Genomic DNA, 15,619 nt, shown 5'->3' with positions numbered 1-15,619 from the left:
AGCGTTAGTAAAAATGTCAAGGTTTCAGTGCCTCGACACTATTAGGATTTTCATTTTGGTGATAGATTCCCCTGGGTTTCTGTTTCAATCCCTTGAATACAAATAGACTATATGCCCTTTCTCTCTTTTTCATTTATATTCATAACCCATGACCGTAAACGCTTATTGAGTCTTGTTTTGACGGAGAATTTCAGCTAGGCTGACATCCCTGGAGACTGATTGATGTCCCAATAGAGTTATGAGGTTTAGCTTCTTCCTCGGACGTGGGGGCTCTTTCCTCCAAAGGAGAATGAAGGGGCATCTCCTTTGGCCCTTTCATGAGTGCAAAAAGGATATTGTTTAATATGTAGTTAACAAATAATAGTTGGTAAGGTAATGAGAGCCTTTAAACATTAAAATTAGGGAAGGGAAGAGGATTTTCTCCCCAAGAGATATTTAAAGTAGGATTACATGCCAGTTATTTAGAATGGTTTAGATAGAAATTCTTCTTAGAGTAAAGGGATAGATTGGGTAACTTGTGGTTCGATGGAAAGAATGCTGGGTTTGGAGTCAGAGAACCTCAGTCTGATTCCCCTCCCTGCTGCTTCTCACAAGTGATACCTTGTTTAAGTCACTTCATTTCTTCGGAATTCCATTTCCTTGATTGTAAAATGAGGAATTTGGACCAGATGATCTCTGGACCCTGCTTTCAGCCCTAACTCTATTATCCTGTGATACAAGATTTAAATAAAACTGCAACATAATATGTAAAAAGCAGTAGATTCATCATTTTGTGGAAGATGATGAATTAGGAAAACAGTGAAGGGGTAATAATCCCCCTGAGTATCTATAGACGAGGCATATTGTGTATGGTTAAACAAAGAGGGGGGTCAACTGGAAATCTGTCTGTTTGCTCAGTCAGCGTGACTTCTTAATCTAATACAGGGCAAAGAGAACAGGTAAATAGTGAACAATCAGAATGGGGGGGAAGGGAGAGAGAGACATGTAGGGAAGGAAGGCAGGAGGGAGGAGGGGGGGGAGAGAGAGAGAGAGAGAGAGAGAGAGAGAGAGAGAGAGAGAGAGAGAGAGAGAGAGAGAAACAAGATGATTTCTCTTAAGATTCCTGTTAATGTTGAGTCCAGGCTTAATTTAAAAAGAGATGAGTCCTTGCTTCACAAGAGCTAATTATAACCTCCTAGTAATCAAAGAGATGCGAATTAAAACAACATTGGGGTACCACCTCGCACCCATTTAAGTTGGCAAAATACTGCTTGTGAAGAAACAGTTATAAACATACATTGCTGTTGGAATTGCAAACTTAAAAAAATCCTTTTGGAGAGCTATCCATCAACAAGCATTTATAAGCACTTACTATGTACAAAACGTTTTGCTAGGTGCTGGGGATAGAAGCACAAAGAATGAAACAATGTCTACTGGCAGTTGAGAAGTATGCAATGAAAGCTCAAAAAAAACCCAAAAAACCCCAACCCCAAACATATCCTTTGATCCAGTAATTCCTTTGTTCAGAACATGCCTTGGAAGTTTATAAAAAGTTAAAAAAAGGAGCTATCTGTTCATGATTTTCATAGCAACATTATTTATAATCGCAAAAAATGGGAAACAATAGTGAATGGGGAAAAATGGACAAATAAAGAATCCAGATGGAGATTTAGAGGGAATGACTCAAAAGCTGTTATTACAGTTTATACATTGAAATTCTTTTATTTAAATGTAAATAGCTGCAAAGTGTGTTTCCTTATCTATATTGATTAATAATATGAAGCTTATGATAAATCAGTAGAAAAGAACTAATTATATTAATTCTCTTTTAGCCACCTTTGGATACAGGGACAGTCTTGTATGAAGGAGAGCTGTCCCATTTTGCAGATGACCTAAAGAAATGGAAAGACAGATACATTGTGGTTAAAAATGATTTTGCAGTGGAGAGCTATGAGAACAAAGAGGTAAAACTTTTTACCACCATTTTTTTGATGTCTTCTTAGACAGTGGTTGGGTGAGTTGGGATGCCCATTCCTTCCTGATTCATTCAATGAAGTTCCTCTTTCCTGGGTAATTCTTGCACTTTGCCCTATAGATCAATTAATTAAGGCTCTATTGGGAGAGGGAAATTGAACTTCCAAACTCAATTCCTTCCGTTCAGATTTGTAAATGACAGGAATGATGCAGCCAATTCCCTTCCCATGGAGATAATGTTGAGTTAAACTGACTTCAGTGTTTTAGCGATAGATGACTAGGCACTCCTATAGTGGTAGGAAATAACTCTACTTGCCTCCATTAGCTAACGTAGTGGGAAAGAGGAAAGTAAAGTGTATGTGAAGGAAATGGTATTAGGGAGTGTGCCCAGATCTGGGGTACAACAGCTTCTCTAGTGCCGATCAGCCTTAGGCTCTCTCATATTGAGCCTCCCTTGGAATCTCTCCTCTAGTCTTCACTAGCCTTGCCCTTGTTCTTCCTTTCTGCCTTAGGGTTTCTGGTTCTGTATACTCTTAGGCATCTAATACAATGAGAGATCCAGGAGACTGTGATAGAGTGGAAAAAAAAGGCTTGGATTAAGAGTGAGAGGATCTGGTTTCAAATTTCTGACTCTGCTCTTAACTATCTGTTTGACCTCGGGAAAGTCACTTAACCTTTGTTAAAAAACCTCAGTTTCTTCACCTGTAAAGTGTGTGTGTATTTGTGTGTGCATATGATGTTACCCCGGATCAGGGGTTCTTAACCTTTTTTGTTTGCTTCTTAACCTTTTGGCAATGTCTGGTGAAACCTATGGATTCCTTTTCAGAACCATGGTTTTAAATGCATGAAATAAAACACAAAGGTTTACAAAGGAAACCAATTGTATTAAAATACAGTTATCAAAATATTTTTAAAAACAAGCTCATAGATCCCAGGTTAAGAACGCTGAGACCAGATGATCTTTAATGTCCACTATACCTTTGAAATCCTTTGATACAATATATTTGTGTTTGAATTAAGTCAAGCCAACTCTTCCTTTCTTTCCCTTCCCTTCCTTCTCTTCCCTTCTCTTCTCCCTACTTTCCCTATAGATTTTTTTTCACTCAGAATGTTCTTGCTGCTTCCATATGTATATTTATAACATCTGTCCATGGTGAGGGGAAGTGTACGTTTTTCTTTATTCCAGTTTTATGAATAAGAAAATGAAAGCACAGAGAAGGTAGTAGCTTATCCTAATTCATACAAAGGCAAGATCAGCTCTACAACTCAAGTCTCAGTACAGTACTGGTTAGGCAATATCCTCGAAGCAGACCAGACAAGTACCCATCATGCCAAGCCATTAGGCATTGAATGTTCAGGGCTTATAGGACAATGGAATTCTGCTCCTGTAATCTTTATTCCCCAATTCTATTGGAGAATGGAAATAAAGCTCACAGTCCCACCAGTAAATTCCCAAATGACTTCTGGTGTAGAGCTGTGCCTAGTCAAGACTCATTACACTAGACTCTGTCTCTGCCCATCTGTCCAAGTCATTTACGACTTGATTCAACACATGACTGACTCTCTGAAGCAAATTAACAGCAAGGGCATACTACAAAACTCAGGCACCATCTGCTCCACACAGTTTGGTTGTTTTCTCAGAATGGCCCCTACATTTAGCACTAGTTGGTTTCATGTTGATCTTGGCCTCAGTGTTTACAAACAGCCATAGACATTTTTAAAGCTGCCCTTCCACGTGAAATTGATCTGGTGAGCTATTTTCTCCTGTTTGTTCATCATTCTCAGGATGTTCAGGTGGTTTGGGTGTGGTGATTACTAGGTGTGGCAATGATTACTGCTTTGACTGTGGGAGTGATGCTAAAAAAGCAAAGTTTATTTCAGAGTCCCGCATCTGCTTAGGTCATTTACCACTTTAGAACATATTCTGAATAATATTTGTATTGTAATTTTCTCCATATGTGTTTTGCACTTACATGTTGCCCGTTGCAGTTCAGGGGTCCTACTTTCAGTCTAGGTCAATAATCTAGGTGAGAATAACAATAAGTGACATTTACAATGTGCTTTAGGATTTCCAAAGCGCTTTAAATACATTGTCCCATTTGATCCCCCCAACAACCCTACATGAGGTTTATAGCTATTATATCCTTTTATAGATAAAGAAAATAAAGGGGACTCAAAGAAGTTTAGTCTCTTGCTTAGGGTCACACAGCTAGGGCATGTCAGATAGGATTCAATCTCAGGTCTTCCTGGCTTCAAATCCATCACTTGGTTTACCACGCTTTGCTGCGACTAGGCAGGAAGTAAGAAGCCTACTAGGTGGCTTAAATAAAGTGAATAAAGTGCAGGGCTTGAAGTCAGGAAGAACTGAGTTCAAATGTGACCACAGACACTTACTAGCTGTGTGACCCTGGGCAGGTTACTTAACCTCTGTCTGCCTCAGTTTCTTCAACTGTAAAATGGAAATGATCTAGATCCCATCTAGATCCCAGTGTTCTTATAAAGATCAAATGAATCATATTTGGAAAGCACTTTGTAAACCTTAAAGCACTATATAAGTGTGCACTATTATTAATATAATTTAAGCTGATAGCGTTCTATCCTTCCTTGACTTTTCCTAGAGCAAATTTTTGGCATTGTTGGATGCCATCACGCTCAACCTTGTATCATGCTTATTTGTATACATGTTGTATCCGGCCTAATAGTCTGAGTATTCCTTGTTCTTACTGTTCATCTTTGTATCCCTAGCTTCTTGCCCAGTGTCTTGCATGGATTAGGTGCTTAATAAATGTTCATCAGATTGAAGATCTATTCTAGCTAGTCAGGGAAGAATCATATAACTTTGTATCAGGAGTGAACCATATGTGCCACCTATAAAACAAAGGGTTTTCAGACCGGATGACTAAATGACTTCAAGTGATCATCTTGAACTGAATGTCCTCTAGACATCTTAAACTCAGCTTGTCCAAAACCAAACTCATCATCTCTACCCCCCCCGCCAACCTTCTCCTCTTCTTAATTTCCTATCACTGTAGACCAAAGGTTTCAAACTCTTTAGCAAGAATCAGATTAAAATGGAACTGGGAAATGTTTAGCAAAATAGATAAAAATATGATACAACATAGATACTGTTAATTTTCTAAGTCAATATACTGCTGCAGGGATCTATTTCTATTTGAGTTTGATACCAATGTTGTAGACAATATAACCATCTTCCAGGTCATCCAGTCTCAGAACCAAGATGTCACCTCCACTCCTCACTCTTTCTCATCCCCTCATAGCCAATCTGTTGCCACTCTTTCCTATGCCACCTTCATAATATCTGTAGTATATGCCTCCTTCTCTCCTGCGACATTGTCATCATGCTGGTGCAGACCTTTGTCATCTCTCATCTGGACTATGGCAATAGCCTGCTGGTTGGTCTCCCTGCTTCAAGTCTTTCCCCACTCCAATCCATCTTTCATTCAGCCATCAAAACAATCTTCCTGAAGTATCATATCACACCCCCTCTCCCACCTCCACTCCATTATATTCCAGTGACAGTGGCCTCCTTACTTTTCTTCCAACATGACACTCCATCTCCTGACTCTGGGCATTTTCACATGATCTCTCCTCATGCCTGAACTCTCTCCTTCTTCATTTCCATCTCCTAGCTTCCTTCAAATCTCAGTTAAAGTCCCACCTTTAACAAGAAGCCTTTCTCAGTCCTCTTTAATCTTAGTGCCTTCCCTCTTAGATGACCCCCCAATCTATCCCCTATGTATTTTGTTTGTATATAGTTATTTGCATGCTGTCTTCCATGTAAGCTTGTAAACTCCTTGAGGGCAGGTGCTATATTTTATCTTTTTTTGTATCTCTAGCGCTTAACACAGTGCTGAATAAATGTTGACTTAAGCCCCTTTTAGTTTTAGTTCCCACGATACAATGCTCTGGTCACCAACCCCTTCACTTTACACATGAGTAAACTCTGAACAATTGTACATAAAACTACGTTTATTTAGCAGAATCCCAGAATCTCACAGTTAGAGGGGACCTCAGAGGCCATTTTGCCCAATCTATGCCTGAATAATAATCTCCTTTACAATGTACTTGATGACCTAGACCTACAATTGGGCAGAGCCCACTACCTCCCAAGGCAGTCCATTCCACTTTTGGAATTGTTAGCTCTAATTATTGAGATTTTTTTTTTAATACTTGCATCAAATCTAAATTTGCATCTTGGCAACTTATACTCTTTGCTCTTAATTCTTCCCTCCTGGGCCAAGCAGAACAGCATGCGGTAGCACCTCAAATACTTAAAGATAGATATCATTCCCCTGCCAAACTCTTCTCTCCTCCCTGATAAATGTTCATAGTTCCTTCAGGTGATCCTCAAAAGCATGAACTTGGGGTCCTTTTCCAGTCTGACTACTCTTCTTAAATGCTTTCCAGCTTGTTAATGTCCCTCCTAAAATGTAGTGCCCGTAGTAGAACACAATCTTTCAAGGGTTGCATGGCTAGGGAAGAATAAGGCAGGGATCCCTGCCTCTCAATGTTCACATTGGGCACGGAATCCACTAAATCCCCCAGAACTTTTGCAGACAAATTGTTTCCTAGCCAGCAAAAGGTGGTCAAATTCAAGTTGTTATTGCTGTTAACATGATCCTCCTGGTGCAACATTGACTTCTAATTTGGTGCCAGGGCATAATGAATCTTCCATTTAATTACTTGGCTAGCATATACGGAACACCTCCATTGCCAAGAACTGCTTGTACTTTGTTCTTCTATCTGATTTTAATGCTTCTTCCCCATCTATATGCTTATTTGTCTTGGGATGAGGTGGCTCTTTTGTTTATCATTAAGTTATATGATTTTATGAAGCTTAGGAAAGAGCAGAATTTCTTGTCTGTTAGAATGAATCTTATATCATGGTTCTCTCCCAGTATGCTTTGCTGTTACAACATATTCTTATGTGTAGGGAAAGCTTGGGAAGTACAATTCAATGGCATCATTATTGCTGTGGATAATGTTGAAGCTGGTACATGACATCTAATTATGAAGTACTCTCTTACCTTGTTTGCTGCCTTCTATCCTGCCATCAAGTCAAGCAATTGTTCATGTGTAATCATTTTTAGTGCTAATCATCATTTCTGAGAGAGATGGGGAAGGTGGCCTGGAGTGGACCTGGAGTCAGGAAGAGCTGGGTTCAAATCCAGTCTTAGAGACTTACTAGCATAACCCTGGTCAGGTCACTTTGTCTCTGTTGGCCTCAGTTTCTTTGTCTGTGAAAATGGGGATAATAATAGCACTTACCTCCTGGGGTTGTTGTACAAAAAAAATGAGATATTTGTTATGTACTTTGCAAATGTCACAGAGCTATGTAGATATTTGCTATTATTATTATTTTTATCACAAGATGGTGTGTTATGCACTTTTCTTTTCTTTTTTTTTTGTATTTTCCAAATTAACTCTTTGATTTTTATTAAAATCCAAATGAAGAAATTGTTAATTTTTTTTTAACCTTTCCCTGCCTAGGCTTATCAGAAAGGAGCCAATCCTAAAAGTCGCATTCTCCCAGCGGGCGGCAAAGTTTTAACTTCTGAAGAAGATTACAATTTATTATCTGACCGACATTTTCCTGACCCTATTGGTGAGTTGGTGAGCATCTTTCCAAGTCAGAAAGATAGTTTGCTTGGTTTTAATCCCACATATTATTATAATAATGATGATTATGATAATGTTAAATAACTTGCATTCACGTAGCAAAGATTTGCAAAGAAGCATACATGTGTAATCACATTAGATAAAGCATTTTCATTAGGTAAATGACATCTTCATTGACCTAATAGCTATGATTCTGAACAATAGTAATAATGATGAAAGGTTATATTAATGTAGTGCTTTACCTTTAACAAAGCACTTTCATCACAACAACCCTGCAGAGTAGGTTGAGCCGGCCTGATTATTCTGATGCGGAAACTGAGATTCAGAAGTCAAATGACTTATTCAGGGTTGTTCAGCTAGTTAAGAGACAAAGAAGAGACAGAAAGCCAGGTCCTCACATTACAGCTCCGGGGCTCTTTCCGCTAAGACATGGATGTAAAACAGAATGCAATTTGCCCAGTATATTTTTGGGGCAGCCAAGTGTGATAGTAGATAGAGCACCAGGCCTGGAATCAGGAAGACTCATCTTCAAGAGTTCAAATCTGGCCTCAGACACTTTACTAGCTCTGGGACCTTTAATCCTATTTGCCTCAGTTTCTTCATCTGTAAAACGAGCTAGAGAAGGAAATGATGAACAATTCTAGTATCTTTGTCAAGAAAACCCCAAAAATGGGTCACAAAGAGTCAGATATGACTGAAAGTATATTTTCAGTGCTCAGAAATCACACTATTGTTCTGGAACATTGAGACCTTTTATGATGAGCTGGGGCTTTGGAGAATGCCATCTGAAGTAGCAGAAATGAACTGTCATTGTGCAATCAGGAAAAAGCCCAGGCTTGACTTTTCCAACATGAACAGACTGATCAAACTTTTTGGTCCCTGATCCACTAATCTTATCACCCTGGGTAGTAGTCTCTTCTCTTTAAATGTGTTCAGTGGTAACACCTCTATGGGATGCAGTACTTAGAACCTTGGACTGGTTGAGTCATCTGTTAGCGTTTAAGTAAAAGATAGCATTCCTCAGAGTTCCATTCCATTTTTATCTAGCATCACTTGATAATCATGGGCAGTGTGTTTTAGTGGAAAGAGCATTGGATTTGGAGTCAGAGGTCCTGGATTCAAACAGCAGCTCCTCCACTTACAACGTATGTGACCTCAGGCATGTCACTTTATTTATCTGTGCCTCTGTTTACATATCTATAAAATTAGGGGATTAAACTAGTCTTTAAATCCCTTCCAGGTCTAAATCTGTGATCCCATGATATAATTGAGGCAGAAGACCAAAGCTGATGATTTATATCAGTTCATCATTATATTTTGTGCTAATTTTTAAGAAGCTAATAATTTGTGACAGATATTTTGGATTTTTGGTCCTCAGCAGTCCTTTATGTCACTAGAGACAATGAACCCCTCTCTTACTGCACCTTTGGGCGTGTTCACTTAGCTCAGATGTTGGCTATCTTACTCCTCCTCCCTGCCCGAAGGAAAGGGGAGCCTTAGGTTTCACTGAATAACACTTTCCACTTGGAGTGTCATTGGCTCAGTCACATTAGGAGAGGGAAATACATCACTAACATGCCCTATAACGTCTACAAACAACAGGGCTGTGGTGTAGTAGCAAGAGGACTGGCCCTGGAATGGGGAGACCTGAGTTCTGATCATGGATCTTGCATTTACCAATTGTGTGACCTTGGGTAAGTCATTTAAATCTTCTGAACTTCGTTTTCCTCATCTATAAAATGAGGAGATTGAACCATATGATTACCAAGGGCCCTTCCGGCTCTAAAATTCTATGATTCTAATACACCTCATTTTGCCTGTATAGAAAAGAGCCACTGGAGATATATAGACCAAATAAGGATATTTCATTGAGATTTATGAGCTGTAGACACTATAATAACTCCATCTGGCTTTGTGTGAATTGCACTCCACAGTAATTATTTGGTTTCTCAGAGAGCCCTAACTCTTATTAATGGCTATAATGCTTTGGTCAGAATTTATGGAGAAGGCTATCTTCTTAGCATTTGTTATTTCTGGGCTGAAATGCTTGGTGGAATAGTTTTAATAACAAGGCGCTGAGATTGGTACATAGATCATGAGCAAAGACTAACAAGTTGTTACTGAGTAATGCATACAAAAACAAAAAATAGCCAACTCCCCCTTCCTCCCCAGTTTCTCCAGCAAACCCCAAACCCTTGCCTGAATTATCCAGACATTTCCCGTCCTCCCCACTCCACCCCCCTAACCTCCACCCTTTTTGCTTGAGCTACACTTAAACATTGCTTTGGCTGCAGGAGCGATGCAGCTTATGGTATGAATACCAAAAAGCACACACTGTGTTCAGAACCTCCATAGCTGAACTTTTCTAGTTGGTCAACAAACATTTATTAAGCACCTGCTATGTGCCAGGCACTGTGCTAAGTGCTAGGGAAAAAAAGAAAGGTAAAAGACAATTTCTGCTCTAGTGTGATGAAAACCTGGAGACTCTATTGGAGTTAGATGATGTAAGATCATAGGTCTAGAGCTAGAAGAGACCTTGGGAGGCCAGTTCAACATCTTCGTTTTACAAATGAGGAAACTGAGGCCCAAGGAGGTCAGGTGACTTGCCCTCACTCACATAGGTTGTAATCACCAGAGGTGGTATTTGAACCCAGGTCATTTTGACTCCAGTGCCAGGGCTCTTTCCATTTTGGCACTTGCATAATTATGAGTGAAATAATTTTGGAAGAGATTCAGTGATTTTTATAGGCCACTGTGAATGATTCAAGTATCCCCAAGCTTCAGAAAAGTATGTATGAATTATTGTTTATCTCGTGTTATGGGATTCTTGATCTTGAAAGATAGAGATTGTAATTATTAAATTATAAATTAAAAAATTATATAGTGGTGCTCTTATGGTGGCCTTATAATTCAGCTCAGAAAGAATGCAAATAAATACTTCTGGGAAACTGATGCAAAATGTTAAGTGAAAGAGAATTCTCTAGCAAAGTAATGCTGAATGAGCTTGTGGCTTAATAGGACAACTACATGTAAAAGGTAGGTGCTATTTTTAATTACTTGTGAAATCATTAACTATTTAAATTGTTAACCATGTCATGAAAGGGAATGGGAAGGAGCTGTGTTTTACACAACCAGTGACTGTGCCTTTAACAAAGGCATGATGATAATGATTAAGCACTTCCTGTGTATCAGGCACTGAATGTGATGACAGAAGCCAAGCTAACTTGTTCTCCTGATTATCTTCTAGGCCATTGGAGCTAATCTGACTCATAAGTAGATCCCCTGCTACAGCACAATTTAGGTCCCCTCTATTGGCCTGGGATTACAATGAACAGTCCAGGAGCTCATTAGAGATCAGAGTAGGGAATAAACTGAGGTCATATGGGTCCCTCATTGTCCTCTTCAAGTATTAAGTAGCGTTTTCTTTAGAATGAATATATCCTGAAGCTACAAAATCTTACAGAATTCAAAGTCAATTAAATAAATTTTATAAATGATAATTACAATAGTTTTGGTAGGGATCAACCATGTATGAAATAGTAGAAAAACACTGGTCTTAGAGTCAGAAGACCTGATTTCAACTCTAACATTTATTAACATAATCTCCTCCTAAGTCTATCCTTCAGTCAATCAATCAATTAATCAGTAAGCACTTGTTAAGTGTCTACCATGTGTTAGGCACTGTCCAAACTTCTTTTGTTCCGTCAAGACCACCACCATCCTTCTATTTTTCTGGGTTATTAATTTTAAAGTCATCCTTCACTCTTCACCCATTACTGCCCCATATCCAATCAATTACTCAGTCTTGTAGATTCTATCTCCTTAACATCTCTGGCATCCTTCTCCTATCAACTTACATGGTGACAACCTTCAGCTGGCCTTTATCAGCTTGCATTTTAGATCATAGCTATACCTTCTAACTGGTGTCCCTCACTCCATTCTCTCTTTTCCAATGTATCCTTCACACAGCTGCCATGTCGATATCTCTAAAACACTGGTTTGATGACATCATTCTCCTAAACGATTAGCTTCAGGAAATAACTCCAAACTGACTCTATGATAAAATATGAACTCTTCTGTTTGGCATTTTAAGCCCTTACAATCTGATTCCAACTTATCTTGCCAGATTGATTTCAAATTACTCTTCATTAAGCATTCTGTATTCCAGCTAAATTGCCCTATTTGCTGTTCCCTGTACATGGATCGGATAGGTTGTGCCTCAGACCTTGTATTAATTCTTCAGTTATATCTTTCAAGTTCTCTAAATAGATTGTGATATCAGTAGCAAAAAAGCAATAGTCTTGTTTCCTTTCCACCTTTGCATATTCTCCAACTTCCTTCCCATGCCTGAAATGCTTTCTTTCCTCTTCTCTGACTCTTTTTTTCTCTTCTTTGACTCTTGGAATCCGTAATTCTTTTCAAGGCTTGCTTCAAGTGTCATCTGCTATGAGAGGCAATTCCTGACCATTTTCTCGTTGGTGTTAGTGCTTTCTCTCCTCAACTATTTTGTATATCCATTGTATATGTTTTGTATTTACTTCCCCATTGATATATATATATGCTGTTTCTCCTCCCATAGAACATATGCTCCTTTGAGGGCAGGGACCATTTGATTTTTTGTCTTTGTATCTCTTATACCTAGCATAGTACTTGGCATGTAGGAAGCCTTTATTAAAAACTCATTGAACTTAATTGAGAGTATGACCTTAACCAAGTGACTCACCTCTTTGATTCTGTATTTTAAAAATGGCCCTGTTTTCCCATATATAAAAATGGTGCTAACAATACTTTATGAGATAGCACCTTGAAGGCTGGGACAGTTTTTGTACTTTTTTCTATCTACTGTCCTTATAGTTAGTGCTTAATGATCGCTTTTTGATTGACTTCATTGGGTAGGATATTGTAATAGTCTTTGGGTGACATACCATGTTTAAGTAAGACAATATCCTTGCCCTAATGGGGCTTACAGTCTAATAGTGAAATATGACACATACAGAAATGATTATAATGCAAAATAGTACAAGGTAGCTGTTGAAAGGTCATTATCAGAAGGCCACCCAGTATTCTGTAACTATATAATCACTACAGAAAGAAAATCATTCACGTACAATAACAAATCTAAACATAATGGGGAGGAGGAATCACAATTAATAAGGAAGGCAGTGTGATAGGTAAGATTATCATCAGTTTGCTCTGGAAATTGTCTTTTAAGGGAAGTTTGGGTCCTTTAAAACTGCACTGAATAGCATTAGACATTAGAGTCTATATATGTATATATGGGCTCCCAGTATCTCAAGGATTGAAAAGAATCTCAAAGATCACTTTGTCCCATTCATTCCCAAGCTAGAATCCCTTTGATTCCATACATGTCTGATGAGTGTTCATCTAGCCTTTGGTTCATCTTTATTATAGTTCATCTTTAGTTCATCTAGCTTTTGCTGAAGACTACAAGTAGGGGGGAAATCATTACTTCCCTAGGTGGTATATTCCCAAGGTAGTCTAGTCCACTTTTCTAATTATTGGGAAGTTTTCCTTTATAACCAAATTGGCCCTGTTGTACCTTCTACCCATAGCTACTAGCTCTTCCATTTTGTGGCTTCAAAGAGATGGTCATTTACCATCTTTTCACTGGGCTAGATGACTTGATAAGACTTGAGACTTTGATATTTTTTCTTTCTTTTGTGAAGTAGCTTAGATCCGATTCTGGTTTTCCCAGTATCTTAAATTTCTACCACTTGCCAAAAAAAACATGAGACAGCAATGTTCTGAATGAAATATAATCCCCAATTTCTGAAGTTTTTATTTTGTGTCTGTTTTTCCCCCCAAATATTCTTCAGCTCCCAGCGAAAAGGAGAATTTTCAGCCCTTTGTTGTTTTGCCGAAAGAATTCCCAGTGTACCTGTGGCAGCCCTTCCTCAAACACAACTACTTCTGTTTCCAAGATTCAGGAGACCAAAAACAGTTCAGCGCTCTACTGAACGACTGCATTCGACATCTAAATCACGGTAGGCGCACCTGTTTTCTCTCCCCACCCCTTCTTCCTCTTGTCTCCTGCCACTAAGCCCTCCCATCAGCCCAACACACATAGTTTAGGCTACACAGAGAATCAGATCATAAGAGGAGGTATTTCCTCTTCAGTTCTCTGAAATAGTACAATGTTGTGGAAGACTCGAGTTTGAGTCAATGTCTGTGAAACTCGCGACTCACATGATCTGAACCGCTCAGAACTTTGGTTTCCTCAAGAACTATTTGATGCCCATGATCATTGCCCTGCCCCCTTCTCAGATTGTTCTGAACAAAGTGCTTTGTAAAATCCTATGTAAATATGGCTTGAATAATCGTAAAATGTCTATAGCCCGGTGATCTCTAATAGATCCAGTCTGCATGGAGCTCCTGAGGCAGACAAGCCTTCATGACTAAGGTGAAACAGAAGCGGGAAATAGAGGCGTGTGATTCTGGAACTAGTTCAGACTATTAACCAATTTACATTCTCTGTTTATTAGTATCATTCCCTCTCCTCTTCCTCCCCCTGTTACTTTCATCTTCCTGTCAACAGGAGGGTTCCAAGCCAGTTGCATGCAGCCCTCATTAATCTTTATGACATTTTCAAATCTTTATTTCAACTTACTAAAGAGCAGCCTCTTACTCAAAGTTACCCAGCAGTCAGTGGCATAGCCACTTGAACCTAGATCTGATATTTTCACCAATTGAATGCCCTTCAGACCACTGTGCTTCTAATAGAGAGTGCTGAAGAACATTGACTCATGTCCATAAAGGATTTTTGAAAGGGGAAAATGACTTTTATTTAAAGTAGGAGATTTAGAGCTGGAAAGGTCAATCTTGGAGGTCAATCTAGTTCAACCTCTAATTTTAGAGATAAGAAAAGGGAGGCCCAGGAAGTTGAGTGACTAACCTAAAGAGACAGACAGCTGACGTTGAAATTCCAGGTCCTCTGATGCCAAATCCGGCATTCTCTCCTTGTGTGCCTTCTTCTGTGTAAGTTGCCTCCTTGGAACTCCAGAAGGCAGAGGTGATGGATAGAGTGCAGGGCCTGGAATCGGGAAGATCTCAGTTCAAATCCAACCTCAGACACCTAGTGGCTATATTACCCTGAGCATGTCCCTTAACCTGTTTGCTTCAGTTTCCTCAACTGTAAAATCAAGATAATAATAGCACCTACCTCCCAGGGTTGTTGTAAGGATCAAATGAGTTAATACTTATAAAGCACTTGTACCATGCCTGGCACATAGTAGGTGCTTCATAAATACTTGTTCCCTTCCCCCCTTCCCCATTCATCATGGATCCGGGGTCTATCTCCTCATCCCATTGTACCTATATTTCTCACCACAGCTGATTTGCCTGCATGTGTCTCAATGTTCAGGGGTTTCCCCTCAAGTCAGAATGCAATAGAAAGAATTTGTCTCATGAAAGATGAGTCACTGATGATGAATCTCTGTAACTTCTACCTCATGTGTTTGGTTGCCCTGTGAATGGAAAGAAAAGATAAAGGCACATGAAGAGGCAAAAGGAAATACATAATGTTACTTTACTTTGCCATAGCAACTGAGTAACAGAGGGCATAATTTTACCCCCATCACCCAGTCAGAGCATTGCAAAAAAGGTCTGCTTCTTTCTCTTCTCTCTTCTGGTACACCAGCCTCTGAAGCCTAGGAGCCCCAAATCCTGATGCTATCTGGTTTCCCAGTATCCCATTAGCCTCTGAACACTCGTGTCCCCAAGGCCAATGTAGAGCATTAACAAGCACTTGTTAATGAAGCACTAAGACCGTGACATTTCAATAGGGAGTGCTTGCCTAGCTCCAGCCAGAGAACCCTTGTTGCATTCCTCCTTTTGTGCACATAATAGGAAGTCTTCCTGGGACACAATTGGGCTCTGGTTAGCTCTCACTTAGGGCTCCATTTATGGAAGATAACCGGAGATCCAAAACATGGCTTGGCTCTCCAGTATGTTATCAAAGGCTGTAATGTAATGAGGTCCAATCAGGTTTCCCTGGCACCGGGGAGCA

At 39.4% G+C, this 15,619-nt stretch overlaps 1 protein-coding gene across 1 annotated transcript in view; it reads left to right on the top strand.

Annotated features, from left to right (window-relative positions):
- The window catches only part of NIBAN1 (niban apoptosis regulator 1), a 211,020-nt gene that overhangs the window by 88,618 nt on the left and 106,783 nt on the right, over positions 1–15,619 (top strand). Inside the window, exons 3-5 of the mRNA XM_036758153.1 lie at positions 1,812–1,943; positions 7,465–7,579; positions 13,431–13,598. Coding sequence (XP_036614048.1) covers positions 1,812–1,943; positions 7,465–7,579; positions 13,431–13,598 — 415 coding nt within the window. The remainder of the gene's footprint in view (positions 1–1,811; positions 1,944–7,464; positions 7,580–13,430; positions 13,599–15,619) is intronic.

This window comes from Trichosurus vulpecula, chromosome 4 (assembly GCF_011100635.1).
Source record: "Trichosurus vulpecula isolate mTriVul1 chromosome 4, mTriVul1.pri, whole genome shotgun sequence".
Classification (NCBI taxonomy): Eukaryota; Metazoa; Chordata; class Mammalia; order Diprotodontia; family Phalangeridae; genus Trichosurus; species Trichosurus vulpecula.
Note: the sequence above shows the minus strand (reverse complement) of the source record. Positions and strands in the feature narration are given on the sequence as shown.